General features: G+C 45.6%; 1 protein-coding gene across 2 annotated transcripts in view; it reads left to right on the forward strand.

Moving 5' to 3' along the window:
* The window catches only part of RAB3GAP1 (RAB3 GTPase activating protein catalytic subunit 1), a gene marked incomplete at its 3' end in the record, with an annotated part of 256,526 nt that overhangs the window by 229,804 nt on the left and 8,732 nt on the right, over positions 1-17,990 (forward strand). For both annotated transcript variants that reach the window (XM_082261360.1, XM_082261361.1), the window contains exons 22-23: positions 1,122-1,237; positions 2,910-3,012. In XM_082261360.1, the coding sequence (XP_082117486.1) occupies positions 1,122-1,237; positions 2,910-3,012 (219 nt within the window). The remainder of the gene's footprint in view (positions 1-1,121; positions 1,238-2,909; positions 3,013-17,990) is intronic.

The raw sequence follows: 17,990 nt of genomic DNA on the forward strand, positions 1-17,990 counted from the left end.
CCTAAAAATATCCATAGGTTACCAGTTTAGCCTTTATAGGTTACCAGCTTAGAGTTACACAGGAGGTCTGACACTAGAATTATTGTTTTCACCCTGACGTTCGATGTGATGCCTCACGTATGGTGAGATTTCCGTTTACTTGCCTTTGCAAGAGGGAAGGAGGCGCTTTAAAAACTTTTGTGTTTATTTTTACATTTATGTTTTTTTTACTTGTTATTTTGTTTGATCAACTTTGTTGCTATCACAAGGGATGAACAACATCCCTTGTGATAACATGGGCCGTGACAGGTCCTCCTTACGGAGAGAACTGGGGTATTTTAGACCATATATCTCTCCTCTGGCCTCCAAAGCAGCCGATTAAACCGAGAAAGCTGGTAACGGCTTGTAAATAAACCGCAACCGGAAGTGACAAAATCCTTTAACATCACAGAGTGGGAGGAACAACATCAGTTTCTCTCACTCTGTGTACAGCAGCCAATGCACCCAGTCGGATCGGTCCTGGGACAGGAGAGCCCAGGAAAGGCGGTGGTTGGACAGGAGGTAAATGCTCAATTTTACCATGTAAAGAATCGCCTCAACCTTAATCCTGCTATAACCACCTCAATACGAGGCTGTATATATATATATATATATATATATATACACACAGCGGTATTGAGGTGGTTAAAATCAGCATGGCACTCACAAACATGAGCAGAAAAAGGCAAAGTATCTGCTTATCGCTTGATCCAGCTGCGGCGTGTGCGTGATGACGTCACCGCACTTTGCTCCTGCCATATCTTCAAAATCAGCAACGTTTGTCCATTCTGTTTTTATTTCCAAAGGCTGGGCCCCGGACTTTGCCATTTCCAGAGCATTGCTAGCATCATGGTGTGACTTATTCCACACATTAACAGACTTGGCACAGGAAAATTAACTTTACTTGTGAACTGCTACATGTGCAAGTACTCTTTTCTTGGGGACAAATTCCCTTTAGATAAAGAACAATATAGGTATTCAATCATTTCTCATTTTTCCAAACTAACAATACTTCACACCCGATTGGTTTCCACGTTATGATGGCAGTATGTGGTGTTTTTAGTAAATAAGAATGTTTTTGCTTTCAACCCTTCTCTCCTCAGGACATCATCAGCCAGATTGCAAACGCTGAGGCCACCATAGCAAGAGCCCGGTCACTGAAAGCAAAGTTTGCCACAGAACGCTGTGAAAATCCAGAGGAGAAGGAGGATCTAGAGAGGTATGTATTGGATGCTGGTATCAAAGAGAACCTGTCACACTTGTATTGGGTATGGTGTAAAAAAGCAGTATGTGTTTTATTTGCTTTCTTTAGCCAAGTGAGAATATAGAATCCTCTAGAGGTTGATCCTACTATCTGATGGTGGCATATCTCTGGATCCCTCACCATTTGTCAGAGACAGCAGCCTGACACCAATGATATTTTCCTTTTGGTTTCATTTTGACCATCACTGTGGAAATGAATGCCCCCCTTACTAAGTAAGGATAACTTGGTTTTACCAGGGGTCGCCTTAGACCTGAAAAATATTTCAAGGGTTTCTCCGAAGAAATAAAAAAAAAAAAGATTAGGAAAGGCTAGTCTAGACCAGTGATCTTCAAACTGGCCTTTTGTTTGCCCTTATCTGGCCTTCGAGACACTATTCCTCCAACTAACACCAGTGTCGACCCTGACACCAGTGGGAGGAATTCTGGCCCTTGGGCCTCTATTTCTCCATCTGACACCATCAATGGGGTACGATTCTTACCACTGAAACTGTCAATGGGCGACTATTCCTCCCACTGACACCATCTGACTCCACCCTTTGCTTGCCTTTATCTGGCCCTTGGAGCACAATTCCTCCATCTGACACCGTCGATGGGGCACTAGTCTTCCCACTGACACCATCAATGGGGCACTATTCCTCCCACTGACACCATCAGTGGGGCACTATTCCTCCCACTAACACCATTGATGGGGCACTAATCCTACTGACACCATTGATGGGGCAATAATCCTCCCACTGACGGGGCCCTATTTCTCCCACTGACACCATTGATGGGGCACTCTTCCTTCCACTGACACCATTGATGGGGCACTAGTCCTCCCACTGACACCATTGATGGGGCACTAGTCCTCCCACTGACACCATTGATGGGGCACTAGTCCTCCCACTGACACCATTGATGGAGCACTAGTCTTCCCACTGACACCATTGATGGAGCACTAGTCTTCCCACTGACACCATTGATGGGGCACTAGTCCTCCCACTGACACCATTGATGGGGCACTAGTCCTCCCACTGACACCTTCGATGGGGCACTAGTCCTCCCACTGACACCTTCGATGGGGCACTATTCCTCCAGCTGATACCAAGAATGTGGGATTGTTTGCTCCCACTGACACCAAGGCATTTTCTACTCCCACAGGAACAGTCTGGCCCTCCTAAAGTCTGAAGGATTGTAAACTGGGCCTTTGTTTAGAAAGTTTGGAGATCCCTGATCTAGACCCTAGAATTATGCTCCTTTATTTTAATAATATGGCATGAAAATATTTGGAGAGCTTTACAGTCTGTATGCCTTCAGAAGGATCATCGGACTATAAGTTTGTGGTAAGTCCAGGACTGATCAGTCCTCACCATACATACATACACACGTCACATGTGGGTAAAAGTCCTTTAACTTAGCAGTAGGATTTTGCAGGGTGAGAAGAAGCTTGAACCTCCATAGGGATCTGGAGAGAAGGAACATTTTTAGTAGGTACTGATCCTGTGACTTCTGCTTTGCAGGACAAGTGTGTAACCATTTACCGTATTGCTCATCTGATTGGCCTCCTTTGTAATGGCTGCAGTTTATATAATTTAGTCCGCTGCATGTCTCCTCTCTTCTTACTGACCTCCTGATCTCTCCACACACAGGTTTGTAAGTTGTCTTCTGGAACAGCCTGAAGTGCCAATCATCGGAGCGGCCCGAGGGGTGGCCGGCGCGATCATCCACAAGATGTTTGTGAACTCTCAGAGGGTAAGTTCACACTGATAGCAGTTAATAATGAGGAACTTTGGTGCCACACGTGGAAGGGAAGGTAACTTTCCGAGCAGAAATGCAATGCATCTTACCGCCGTCCATTTTGTTTTGCTCAAACCTGAAGGAAGATAAGGAGACCCATTCAGTGTGTGATTAATGTCCTCATTATTCGGCACCGTGGGGCTGTACACAGGCACACAAATAATATGCAGCTTCTATTGTGCTTCCCTGCCACACTGCTGTAGAAATGAGGAGAGATGGCTCTTTTCTGTATCAAAGGATGCATCTTTTCTGGAGCATCTTTTCTGTATCAAAGGATGTTTAATCTGTACAGCATTGGAAACACTTCTAAGAGCATCTTTGAATCCTATCCTAGAGGTGCCCACACGCTGGGGAGAAGGATTCAAAAACACAGTTGCACAAGTTTTCTTTTCAGCGTTGGAGTTATAGAATGGAGAGGGACAGTTGGCCCTTTTTTTAATCTGTCTCACACATACATGGCAAGACGTTAAAGAGTAACTCTGACCAAGTAAAATCAGGGCCAGATTTTTGAATTACTGATGCAGACTGCGACCTCTAAGGGGTGGCAGACATCCATACATGCAGTATGTTTACTGTCATCAAGCATACCATGTATAATAAAAAGTCTCAGACTGTCGCCCTGCCAGTGTAACCATCCCTGCTCCTTACTTTGCTGTTCTTGCAGTTTGTGCATTTTTGTTGGTGGAATTTTGTACTGTGTAGTTCCCCCATTCTTGCTCTGTACATTTAGAACCAAAGTGCTGGAATAGGGTGACAGTTTATCCTAAAGCGATTGTAAATGATCTAATGTTTTTGAAAAATGGCAAATATGTTATACTTTGCTGCTTCATGCTCATAGCTTTGCACAGAGCAGCCCTGATCGTCCTTTTCTCTGGTCCCCCACTGGCGCTCCTGGCTCCCCCCCCCCCAGCCCCTTTCCACTGATTATCCACCATAGCAACCCACTTTCTAAGGGGGGTACTCATGTGGGCTTACTCCCAAGCTGGCTCTGTGTGCCCATAGACACACACAGAGCACAGTAAAGCCCTGCCTCCCCCCTCACTGGCTGTGAGTGACAACAGTAGGCGCCAATGACTCCCACTGCTGTCTCTGAGCCAATGAGGAGGGAGAGAGCCTCTGCTCCTCATGCACATTGCTGGATCAAGATCAGGCTAGGGTAAATATAAGGGCAGGGGGTAGGGCTGTATGCAGAATGGGAATCAGTTTCCTATTGGGGGTACCAGCAAGAGTGCAGGAGCCAAGAGCGCCAACAAGGGACTTGAGTAGAGAAGGATCGGGCCCGGTCTGTGCAATTCTATTGCACAGGGCAGGTAAGTATAGACATGTTTGTTGTTTAAAAAAAGAAAAAAAAATCCTTTACAACCACTTTAAAACATTCTGAAAATAACTTCTACCTTTTAGAACATCTAATCTTTTAGTCATCAGCTCTAGGTGTATAGACCAGCCTGAAGCCTTGGAGTGCCTTGTGTGGGTATGACATCTGATCTCCTTAGTGTCATACTAAGGCTAGTCTGTCAACTGGCAAGAGGGGGCAACCCAAGAAAGCTGGCCTGGGCAAGCAGGAAGTAAGTGAAATGGGTCAATAAGCGTCTAACCTTTCCAGCAAACCTTTATATGTATTAACAGTGTATCTAAAGCCAAAACTTTTTTATTAGTTTAAGGTAGAGTAGTGAGGCATTAAAACTTCCTGTCAGGTTTTTATTGCTGCCTGTGGTCCCGTTAGGAAGATTCGCTCACTCGGTTTGTCCTTGTGACCCCTGGTACTGGGTCTGAAAGTAATAGAGAAACCACAATTCTGAGTTGCCACCAGAACAAAAACAGTTGTTCCAGTGATAACTGTCTAAGAGGGCATTTTCCTCACTGTGGGGAGATTTTCTCATACTTCCTGTTGTATTTGCAGAAAAAGAAGTGAGTGGAAATCTTCCCAGATAGGAAAAAAAGCTAACATGGGTTTTCCCTATTCCCTAAACTATCTAAAATGAAAAGAAAACTTTTTAGCTTTAGTTATACTTCTGTTGGCACCGACAGCACGCAAATATGTGTCCTCTCAGCGGATGGGCCTTGGTGCGGAGCGGCCATAAATTTGCGTACCACATAGCAAACCCAGCTGTGACGATAGTGACCCGTGCGCTCTCAGCAGTTACTGGCGGCTAATGATCGGGAGCTTTCCGATCATGTGACTGCCGTGACAGCCAGTCACAATGGTCACATGATGATAGACCCCACCCTGCAATCTGAAAACACTTAAAAGGCTGGGCAGCGCCAAGTCAGAAAGTCCATTTGGTTAACCTTTCACCAGCACTTCTCCGGGTTCTGGCTGTATTGGAGGAGGGAAGGAGGTGGGCAGACAGCAGAGGGCAGTTGGAGGGAGTAGTGAGAAAGATGTGGGGGAACCAGGTGGCTGCTAAGTCTGGATTTAAACTGCATTTTTGGTAATACAATGTGGCTCAGCGGTGCATGAACACCTAGGCCCTGGGGAGCAGTAAAAATAGGCAGTTATTATTAATTTATTTTTTAAATCGTTCACTATTTGGTTCTTCACTCATTACAATACAGAGAATGCAGCAATAGGAGTGAGATTGCCCTTGCTGAGCACTGTTACGGCCACATCAGGTGGAAGCAACGTCAGGATATCCAGAAGGGGAAGTTCTCTGCTGGTGTTCCTGAGAGTTCCTGGGGCACATTGTCTGACTTTTCCTGAAATATTCATGTTGAGCAGACAAGGTGTTGCTAGCAAATGTGAAAAAGGAGCAGGGCTCAAATATATGCATTCAAACACCAATTACAGCTAACGGCTGTGTTTGGCCTGCTTTGCTTTGTAAACGCATGTTAGGACTTGTGTCAATAGCCAAATGCATTGTGATTTCAGGTGCATTCTGCTCGCATTTGGTATCTGTTTGAGACGCTCCTGAGATTATTCAGAATTCATTAACAGGTGCATTGACCTATTTTTAAGTAGCATCAGCTGCTAATTTATTTCTTTTGACTTGTGTAAAGAGAAAAAATTCTGATGCGAATAAAACCCCATCAATATCTTTTTTAAAGTGATTGAAAGATACATTTTTATTTTTTGAAAAATGGAGGGGGACAGCGCTCACAAATAAATAAATTGTTCAAAATCTACACAGATAAAAATTCTTGATAGAGTAATCAAATAAGTGACAGTGCACAGTGCAAGTGTCGCAATAATAAAAGTGACAGTGCATGAACTCTATAATAAAAATTGGTGACAAACACTTATGTGCAAAAACGCAGATGCAATATTAGCAGCAAAATACAATACAGTAACTTAAGGTGCTTCTATATACAATTTTATGGTTTATCACTAGTATAATTTATATTAATTAGCACTAATTTCCTAGGCACGGTCACGTGATTTATAAAATCACCCCTTGGTTTGTTTCACATTTTTATTTTTGGTATATCAAATGCAGCACCAACAAATATATAAGTGACAATTAAATCACAGTAGTAATAGATTTAGATTCAATCGTTTTTATTAATTTTTGTAACAAGAAAAAGAAATACAACATTAATACATCGATAATACACTTTGCATTCATAGAGCGTCAACGAGGAATATTTGCATAGGTCCAGTATTAGGGAAAAACATCCTTAAACCAGCGTGTGAATAATACAATAACGGTAAGCTGGGTACCATGGCGCAACCCCCCTCCCCTCCCCCGTACATCCCACTGGGAACAACAACTGTGCCCAGGGGGGAGAGGCAGCACCACCAGCCTAGAGGCAATTTCAGCAACACCATACTATGCAACAAAACAAAAGTTTCGTTTCACAAATAATTACCCCAAAGGGTGCGCCAAGGCACATGTGGTGACTCCACTCAATGCAAGTAACATGGTAAATAGAGAAGATGAATCAAAAATGGGGAGACAATGTACAAGACAAACAAGAAGAAAGAACTAAAAAATAAGAGAAAGAAGGAAGAATAGGAGAGAAGCGGTCAGCAATAATTCATCTTTAACCTGGTGAGCAAGTTATTCTATCGTATTATACAAAAATATTCTATAGAAAAGGACATGACATATTAGTGGTACGAACTCCAAGCTGTCCACAGATTCCAGTGTCGGTTAAATAGGCAGATACCTCCATTTTTATGTGCCAACAGCTTTTCATAAAAATGATTCACCTCTACTATAGCCAGAACCTCCGATACGTTAGGCGCAATATTCAACTTCCGTTTCCTAGTTATAAGGCCTCTAGTAGCCAGGAGGATATGGGTTACTATTTTACGACAATCAAGTGGAAATAATTACATTCCCAAGTTAAGTATCGCCAGTGCCGGAGAGGAGAGGGCGAGGTGAGGACCCCTGTTTATATCAGAGATTCTACAAAATATTTTATTCAAGAAGCTAGACAGATGATATGCATAAGGTTGCCTATTTCACCGCATCCCCTCCAGCACAGCGAGGAGCTCCACTGCCAGAGGGATTTCCATATATGTTAAAAGACGCACATGCTGCTGTCAGGGCAGCCATTATTTCTGGTGAGTCTGCACTTTATCTGAAGGTGGTGGACAACTATCCTAAACATGTTTTATATACTGTACCTGCACTCACCGGAGTGACTACACTAGACAAATTTTTTATTATTTATTTTTTATGTTCACACTTGGATCTACTTTGGACTTTGTGGGAAACCATTTATCGTTTAAATCTATTACTACTGTGATTTATTGTCACTTATATATTTGTTTGCGCTGCATTTGCTATACCATTTGATTAAGGCCCACTATACTGCCTTTAATGCCAGCTGCCTCACATTTTAGGCCCCTTTCACACTTGTGCGACTTCAAAGTCGAGCGATTTTACCGCGATTTTGACTGGGCTTGAATGTCTTTGGCCTCAAAATCGTGCCAAAGTAGTGCAGGTACTACTTTGAAGTCGGTGCGACTTCAAGTCGCACTGATATGAATGGTACTCATTGGAAATAATGGAGAACGACTTGTTATGCGATTTTGCAGTCCCAAATTCGAAAGGAGCCTGAATTGTTTAAACACAGCGCAGTTTTTGTCACTTATTTAAATTTTTATATTTGTTTAAATAACAAACATCTCTATACTTACCTGCTCTGTGCAATGGAATTGTACAGAGCCGCCAGGAAATCTCCTTCTCAGGTCCCCCGCTGGTGCTCCTGGCTTCTCCTCTGTCCAGTGCCCCCACGGGACGCTCCTTCCCATGGGGGCATTTGTATGTGCTTGCTCCTGAGTCCCACTGCTGTGTCTATTGACACAGACAGTGGTACTTGGCCCCGCCCCCCGTCACTGGCTTTGATTGACAGCACTGGGAGCCAATGGCTGCCGGTGCCCCAGCAAAGCCAGCGAGACCCAGAAGTAAGAGGAGAGAAGAGCTGCAGACATGCACAGTACTGGATTAAATGAGGGCTCAGGTAAGTAAAAGGGGGGGGGGGAATGCTAATGCATAAACATTTTTTACCCTAATACAACGAATGTATTAAGGTAAAAAAAGGTCTAGGCTTTTGAACCACTTTAATATGATATGATGTGTCCAGAGAAACTCAAAACCAATTCAGAATGGTTATCCATACAGCATCACTGAGGTAAATAAAAATCTGCTGGCCTACGATTCAAAATCAGGAAAATCACTCTCACAGTGTTCATTTAGTGTTTGGTAGATCCTGGAAAGGTAAAGTATAAAGCAGCCCATAGATTATGCAATTTTCTTTCTTTCCATCAGGAGTTGCAAGAAGCAAAAATCGCTCAATTCCTCCCGCGGTGCTATTGTGTTCTGCCAGTGGGGAGCCTTCCCTATCGGCAGAACACAATGATCACTGCTGCCAGCTATAGCCACTGGCAGTAGTCATGTAAAATAAATCTGGCAGGCAGTCTAATCAACTTCAGTACAAACAGCCTGCCTAGTCTTGGCCGTTTCCTATTGAACCGGCTGAGATTACCTCCATATATGGCCAGTTCTAGAAAACCCTAACAATGAACTTCTCCGATCTGCTCCCCTCTGTTCTATTTATTACAGGTTCTTATCTAGCACTGTCAATTTACGCAGTGCTTTACATATATACACTATATTGTGCGTTCACATCAGACCCTGCCCTCAAGGAGCTTACAATCTAAGGTTCCTAACTTGTATCTTTACAATTTAGACAGGGTCCAATTAAACTACCAGCATGTCTTTGGAGTATGGGAGGAACCTGTAGTATCGGAAGGAAACCCACGCAGGCAAACTTCAGGCAGTTAGTGCCACGGTTGGGATTTGAACCGACAGCCCTAGTGCTTCTAGGCAGAAGTGCTATCCACTTAGCCACCGTGCCCCCCTGTTCTGTTAGATGTACAATAGGAAGTGTTTTTGTTTGATAAGTAAAGCTGAGTAGTATACATGTATTGAAATGTGGCCTGTTCATCAGGAACCTGCCGAATATCAATATATGTGTAGCTGTGTCTGGTTGTTAGACCGGCTGCTGGAATATCAGTATTTGATCAGCCGCTGCAGCCAATGGTGTGTTCTTATAGAGGGTCCCGCTGTCAGAATACAATAGTGCAACAGGGGAGATCCCTGCATCAACATCACTTGTGTAGATGTGGGGGATCTGTGAGATTTTTCACCCAGCAAGTTGAACGTAAAAGAAAAAACTCTGCGTGTATATACTGCTTTACAAAAGAAAATGCTGAAGCTGCCAGAAATCCAGTGCTCCCCTGTGCACTCTGCACTTTTATCTGTTCTCTCTGTGAACTACCCTACGTACCCTTTCCTATGTTAAAGCGTTGTTGCTTCAACATTTCATATTCCTGATATGTGCCTGCTGTACCCTGTACTTGTATGAGAAAGTTCCTGTTCTCTTTGTATTGCTTCCTTTATGTGAAGTCCCCGGTGTTCCTGCCAGTCCCTCTGTTTTCCTAGGAAAAACTGACCACACTATGAGATGAGAACACACCATGGTCAGTTCTCTAGCCATGCCGGGAAATCCGTGTGCACTCCTCCAATAATCAGACTTGTCCCAACACTCCCCCAAGCCCCCCCCCCCTCCACCCGCACAGCTATTTACTGGGAAGCTCAGTGTACTGCTGCTTCTCCTCTCCCCAGCTCTTATGCAGCTGAGAACAGAGGGAATGTGATCACATATAAAAAAGGTATTTATGTTTTTTTATACCTATACACAAATGTTTTGCCTTTGATTTCTATTTTAGGCCCCATGCACACAGGGCGTTTTTGCAGCTGCTGTTAGGAGCGTCAGACATTTTTTTTTTTTTTTGCAGCTTAAAAACGCCACTCCATGTTATTCTATGGCCTCCTGCACACACAGGCTTTTAGGAGCTCCAAATGGCATGGGTGTTTTTAAGCTGCAAAAAAAAACCCAGGGCCAGTGCGTTCAGGAGCAGCAGCGTTAAGCTGTAAAAATGCCCAACGCTGCTAAATGCGCCTAAACGCGGCTTAATGCTGTATATCGGCTTTTAGCAGCATCAGGCATTTTTTAAAATGTGAAAAATGTGATTGGTCACAAACCGAAGAGGGTTGTGTTTATTTAAAAACGCTTCTAAGCGCCGATGCGCCTAAATGTGCATTGACGACAATGCGAAATCCTGCTAAAGGCTTGTTTTTGACGCCGCTTTTTTCTGGCGTCAGAAATAGCTTTGCAGCTCGTTTTTTCTGACGCCCTGTGTGCATGGGGCCTTAAACTGAATGGGTTGTTTTACAAGGTGATCCTTTACAAACACTTTAAGGAGGTGAAGGGATAGTGAGTAAGCATGGTCACTTAGGACAGGAAGTATGTTACTGGCAGGATTACCAGGTGAAAAAAAAGGACTGGAAAGCTGAAATATATCACATTTTTGTTCTTGGGGTTTAGATACAAACCTCTGCAGTTTCTTTCATCTATCAGTGTCATTGTTGATGAGATCTATCGCTGCTGCTGTACCAGAGAAATATAAGAAGGCAGTGACTGACTCCGCCCACCATGAATTAAAATATAACGTTTAGGTAGAACAACCTTTCTGTGAAATCTGTGTTTGATGGAATAGGAATTTTAACAGCACTAAGGCTCCATTCACACTTGTAGAACTCCAAAGTTGCATAACTTTGGATGGGTGCGACTTGGATGTGACTTGTCCCTTTGCAAATTGGACCCACTGTTGCATGTACAGTGCCTTGCGAAAGTATTCGGCCCCCTTGAACTTTGCGACCTTTTGCCACATTTCAGGCTTTAAACATAAAGATATAAAACTGTAATTTTTTGTGAAGAATCAACAACAAGTGGGACACAATCATGAAGTGGAACGAAATTTATTGGATATTTCAAACTTTGTTAACAAATAAAAAACGGAAAAATTGGGCGTGCAAAATTATTCAGCCCCTTTACTTTCAGTGCAGGAAACTCTCTCCAGAAGTTCAGTGAGGATCTCTGAATGATCCAATGTTGACCTAAATGACTAATGATGATAAATAGAATCCACCTGTGCGTAATCAAGTCTCTGTATAAATGCACCTGCACTGTGATAGTCTCAGAGGTCCGTTTAAAGCGCAGAGAGCATCATGAAGAACAAGGAACACACCAGGCAGGTCCGAGATACTGTTGTGGAGAAGTTTAAAGCCGGATTTGGATACAAAAAGATTTCCCAAGCTTTAAACATCCCAAGGAGCACTGTGTAAGCGATAATATTGAAATGGAAGGAGTATCAGACCACTGCAAATCTACGAAGACCTGGCCGTCCCTCTAAACTTTCAGCTCATACAAGGAGAAGACTGATCAGAGATGCAGCCAAGAGGCCCATGATCACTCTGGATGAACTGCAGAGATCTACAGCTGAGGTGGGAGACTCTGTCCATAGGACAACAATCAGTCCTATACTGCACAAATCTGGCCTTTATGGAAGAGTGGCAAGAAGAAAGCCATTTCTTAAAGATATCCATAAAAAGTGTTGTTTAAAGTTTGCCACAAGCCACCTGGGAGACACACCAAACATGTGGAAGAAGGTGCTCTGGTCAGATGAAACCAAAATCAAACTTTTTGGCAACAATGCAAAACGTTATGTTTGGTGTAAAAGCAACACAGCTCATCACCCTGAACACACCATCCCCACTGTCAAACATGGTGGTGGCAGCATCATTGTTTGGGCCTGCTTTTCCTCAGCAGGGACAGGGAAGATGGTTAAAATTGATGGGAAGATGGATGGAGCCAAATACAGGACCATTCTGGAAGAAAACCTGATGGAGTCTGCAAAAGACCTGAGACTGGGACGGAGATTTGTTTTCTAACAAGACAATGATCTAAAACATAAAGCAAAATCTACAATGGAAAATTTCAGTCTCTCGATGTGCAAAACTGATAGAGACATTCCCCAAGCGACTTACAGCTGTAATCACTGCAAAAGGTGGCGCTACAAAGTATTAACTTAAGGGGGCTGAATAATTTTGCACGCCCAGTTTTTTATTTGTTAAAAAAGTTTGAAATATCCAATAAATTTGGTTCCACTTCATGATTGTGTCCCACTTGTTTCTTCACAAAAAATTACAGTTTTATATCTTTATGTTTGAAGCCTGAAATGTGGTGAAAGGTCGCAAAGTTCAAGGGGGCCAAATACTTTTGCAAGGCACTGTATAACATTCAGGTCCACCTTTCATGCAACTTTTGAGGGTTAACATTGAAGTCTATGGCCCTCAAGTTGCATGAAAGTCAGACCAAAGTAGTGCATAAACTATTTTGAAGTCACCTGGACTTTAAGTCTCACATATATAAATAGTTATCATTGGAAAACATGGGGTACGATTTGTCATGTGACTTTGATGTCCAATTTCACATGAAAAGTCGCACAAGTGTGAAAGGGGTGTAAACCTTTTTTCTATTGTTTTTTCTGTAAAAATTTAGAATGTGTTGCGAAAGATGTGTGGCGGATCAGGAGAAAAGTCTGTGTTTGTGGGAATCTAGTGAGTATTAGCAATCAGAGGTAACGTGCACAGACAGAAATACTTAAAGCCCAACTCTGGGCAAAAAAAAAATTCCCATACAGTGGAGCTGTGCCCACACTGCACAGGTCAACTTGTCACTTTGTCTAGGGGTGAGGAGACAGCTTATACTCACCTGATCTTTCCAGAAAGGGGGTTCCCCTATGGTCCAACAGTGGACTGTTCCTGGTCTATGAAGCCTGCTCTGGGATTGATGACATCAGGAACAGTTCACAACTCAAGACCACCGAAGTGCGGGGGTGCCGGTCCGGTCTTTTGCTGGGATGATTGGGTAAGTAAATCTCCTTTCTCCCCTCCCTTAGACAAAGATAAGCAGTTGGCATGTGCAGTGCAGGCACAGCCCCACTGCATGGGAAAACTTTTTTCTCTTTCGTTCATTGACGGACAAAGTTCCTGATATTCTTAACTATTGGGTTATACTGTGCTCCTAACAGGAGTAGGACACTAGGCAGAAAAAAAGTCTGGCTACGCCTATGGGCAGTCCCAGGGGCAGACTTGTATAAAGTACTCGAAATTTCTACTTGAGTAAAAGTACAAGTGCTCGCAGAAAAAGTTACTTAAGTGGAAGTACTAAAGTATTCAACATTTTTTTTACTTAAGTATTGCAAGTAGTTTTTTTCAAAAAAATTGCTTAAGTACTAAAAGTACCAGTAGTTTTGAAAAAAAAATTCTACTCAAGTACTGAAAGTAGAAGTACTGTTATGTAGTTATTAAAGAAAGAAGTCAAAAGTTTGAACATCATATTGTTTTTTATTATTTGAATTTATTTCAAATGATTTATTCAAATGATAAACCTAAAGGACAATCACAATTCCTTAGGCTGTAACTTTTTGTAAACAAAAAACAGATAAAGTATGTCCCTCCCTTCCCCTTTTAAAGCATCCCTCCTTCTCTTCCCTGCCTGTTTTTTTTTTTTCTCCACAGCTTATTGGTGCGCAAAATCATATATAAACCAATGTGGTATACAACAATATATTCCAATAATGAAATAAAGGAAGAGTGTATGAAATCTAAGTCAATAAAAAGTTCAAAATATTGTGAATCTTCAAATATATATATGTGACAAAACAAGATGAATATAATTTCATATCTGCTGTTAATGGGAAAGAACCTCCCAACCAGGGCTGGCCTTAGGTGTTCAAGCGCCCTGTGCGAGCTGATCCTGTGGTGCCCCCACCAGCGCCATGCACACTTTTTCTTGCACTTTTTTTTGCACTTCATTTGACTTTTCTTTTTTATGATCACTACAAACTTAGCCCCCCTTACATTAGAGACCCCCCTTACATCAGAAACCCCCAACGGAGCCCCCCTTACAACAGAAACCCCCCAACAGAGCCCCCTTACAACAGAAACCCCCCACAGAGGCCCCACTTACATCAGAGACCCCCCACACAGAGCACCCTTACAGCAGAGACCCCCCAGCCCTCACAAAGAGCCCCCTTTACATCAGAGACCCCCACACAGAGCCCCCCTTACATCAAAGACCCCCCACACAGAGCCCCCTTACATCAGAGACCCCCATACAGAGCCCCCTTTACATCAGAGACCCCCCCACACAGAGCTCCCCTTACATCAGAGACCCCCCCACAGAGCCCCCTTACATCAGAGACCCCTCACACAAAGCCCCCCTTACATCAGAGACCCCAACACAGAGCCCACTTACATCAGAGACCATCCCCACAGAGCCCCCCCCATAGAGCTCCCCTTACATCAGAGCCGCCCCACACAGAGCCCCCTTACATCAAAGACCCCCCACACAAAGCCCCCTTACTTTAGAGACCCCTCACACAAAGCCCCCCTTACATCCAGAGACCCCAACACAGAGCCCCCTTACATCAGAGACCCCTCACACAAAGCCCCCCTTACATCAGAGACCCCAACACAGAGCCCACTTACATCAGAGACCATCCCCACAGAGCCCCCCCCATAGAGCTCTCCTTACATCAAAGCCCCTCCACACAGAGCTCCCCTTACATCAGAGCCCCCCACATCAGAGCCCTCCCACACAGAGTCCCCCTTACATCAGAGACCCCCCACACAGAGCCCCCTTACATCAGAGACCCCCACACAGAGCCCCCTTACATCAGAGCCCCCCACATCAGAGCCCTCCCACACAGAGTCCCCCTTACATCAGAGACCCCCCCCACAGAGCCCCCTTACATCAGAGACCCCTCACACAAAGCCCCCCTTACATCAGAGACCCCAACACAGAGCCCACTTACATCAGAGACCATCCCCACAGAGCCCCCCCCATAGAGCTCCCCTTACATCAGAGCCCCTCCACACAGAGCTCCCCTTACATCAGAGCCCCCCACATCAGAGCCCTCCCACACAGAGTCCCCCTTACATCAGAGGCCCCCCACACAGAGCCCCCTTACATCAGAGACCCCCACACATCAGAGACCCCCACACAGAGCCCCCTTACATCAGAGACCCCCACACAGAGCCCCCTTACACCAGAGACCCCCCACACAGAGCCCCCTTACATCAAAGACCCCCCACACAAAGCCCCCTTACTTTAGAGACCCCTCACACAAAGCCCCCCTTACATCCAGAGACCCCAACACAGAGCCCCCTTACATCAGAGACCATCCCCACAGAGCCCCCCTTACATCAGAGCCCCCCCCATAGAGCCCCCCACAGAGCTCCCCCTACATCAGAGCCCCTCCACACAGAGCTCCCCTTACATCAGAGCCCTCCCACACAGAGCCCCCTTACATCAGAGACCGCCCACACAAAGCCCCCCTTTACATTAGAGACCCCCCATGCTTCCCTTAACCAAGATGGCCGCCAGTGACTCGATCGCACTGCGCATGCGCACGTGCCTCTACTGCGGCGCCGCCGGAATCCCCGCCTCCCAGCGCTGAGACGTCAGCGAATGGAGACAAGGAGGGGAGGAGCGGAGTGGCCGAAGGCCGCCACACATGTCAGAGCGCCGAGAGGCGCATGTGGGAGCACTCCACGCCGGCCCAGCGGAAGCCTGGAGCGGAACAACGCTACCCAAATGGCCAGAGACCAGGTACCCATGAAAAAGGGGGGTATCTTTACCTTTGCCTTCCTATAGAAAAGGGGAGGGGAGGGGGGAAGGCAGAATAGGGAGGATAATTGAAAGAGTAGGAGAGAGCAGAAATCAAACAAAAGAAAAAGGGAAAGGCAGAGAAAAGTAACGATGCAGCACAAAAAAAAATATCGGAGTAGAAGTATCGAAATCATCGAAAAAATGTAGTGAAGTAAAAGTAGAAGTAGGAGAAAAAAATTATACTCTAGGAAAGTACAGATACCGCATTTCGGTACTTAAGTACAGTACTTAAGTAGTTCTACTTCGTTACTATACATCTCTGCCCAGGGGTATACTCCCTCTCTCTGCTATAGGTACTCAGTTTTTTTTTGTTGCCTAGTCAGGAGTAAGGGGATCTCTGGTCCTGGCAAAATTTTTTTCTTTTGGATAGATTTTTTTTCTCCTGGTTTTTCCTGTGAGATCTACACTAACATCTAACTGCCGGACTGGATGATGGCCTGCTAATCTAGATCCAGTGGCTACCCCAGTCTGGCCAGCGAACGCGCGCAGACCTGAGCAATGCGCTAGGTCGGCTGCAACATAGCCCCACCGGATGGGGGCTGGCCTGCGAGTTAAATGCCAGAGTTGCAGCGTTCCTCCTGGCCGACAGCCCCCCATTTCGATGGGGAAGGAGTCTGTCTGGAGCAGTGCTCTCCTGGTATAGAGCGTAGCTGTCCCCCCTCTCCCCCTGGAGGGATTTGGGGGGCACAAGGGCCCCTCCATGGGACAGTTGGACCCCCGGGTTCCCCTCCTTCCCATTAGGCACCCCCCCTCACCTGTCCCCCTAATGCTGGGGCTTTGTGGGTGGTCTGGTACACCTCCCGGGGTGGGGGCAGGGTGCTATGCTGGCGATGGGGGTGGGGTTGTGATCAGCTGTGCGGGGGGGATTGTACCTGGTGGGGGCTCCTGCCAGGGCCTTCCCACCTGCCGGTGCCTGTCCTGAGGCCTTGGGATCCCTCCTTGGTCCCTGGGAGCCTTTTTCTTGTAGTCTTTGTGCTGCAATGCATAATGGTCATGCTTGTGTAGTCCGGCGGCCATTGTGCGGTGGTTTGCCATAGAAAACAGCGACAGCCAAGACAGTGGAGCCCTACTAAGGGCAGCGTTTTTGAGGTTGGGAGCCCCTCCTCATTCCCTGGTGCTGGCTCCTGGATCCTTTCCTGATCGCCGTACGTGCAGTGCAGATTCTCCTGGTGGCTGCGGTGCCTGGTTTCTGGGGGGTGGTGAGTCTGGTGGGGTCCTCACCCTCTCTGCTGAGGATTGATTGGGGCTCTGTGACTGGCAGTCGGGTGTGCTACCAGAGCGGTGGGGGTGTCCCTTTTTGTGGGGTCCCCCTGGTGACTTATGGAGTCTTTTAGAGTGCATCTCCCCACCTGTATTCCTCTCTGAAGCCGCGGGGCCTTCCGGGTCCCAACCATCCATCGATGCACTGACGGCTGTCCTGAAGTCCTTTTTTGCCCCAGGTGGAGTTGGCTTTTGTGCGACGGGCTGGCAAAAAAACACCCCCTGCCTCATTTGTCCCCTCAGATCCTGAATCTGATTTGGCCGCCGCGGACATGGGTCAGCCTGCATGGGTCAGCCTGCATGGGTCTGTGACCATGCACCTTTAATCCTCAGATAGCGAGGAGATTTCTTCCACTTCTGCAACCACGCACAAAAAGGTGCTGGGGGACACACTGATTGTATCTGTGCGTGAGACCTTAAAGATGGGGGACGCAGCTGCGTCAGAGGCACAGGTTCCCTTTGGCACTCACAAGCCATCCAGAGTTGCAAAGGTGTAAACTTTCCCCTCCTATTTTGACAGAATTATCAATACAGACTGGGAACGACCAAAGCGTCCCCTTGGGGTCCCTAAGCGCTTTGCTAGGCAATACCCTTATAAGGAGTCCCTTCTTAAGAAGTGGACTGTTCCACCGGTGGTGAAC

Source organism: Pelophylax lessonae (genome assembly GCF_965119305.1).
Source record: "Pelophylax lessonae genome assembly, chromosome: 6".
Lineage (NCBI taxonomy): Eukaryota > Metazoa > Chordata > Amphibia > Anura > Ranidae > Pelophylax > Pelophylax lessonae.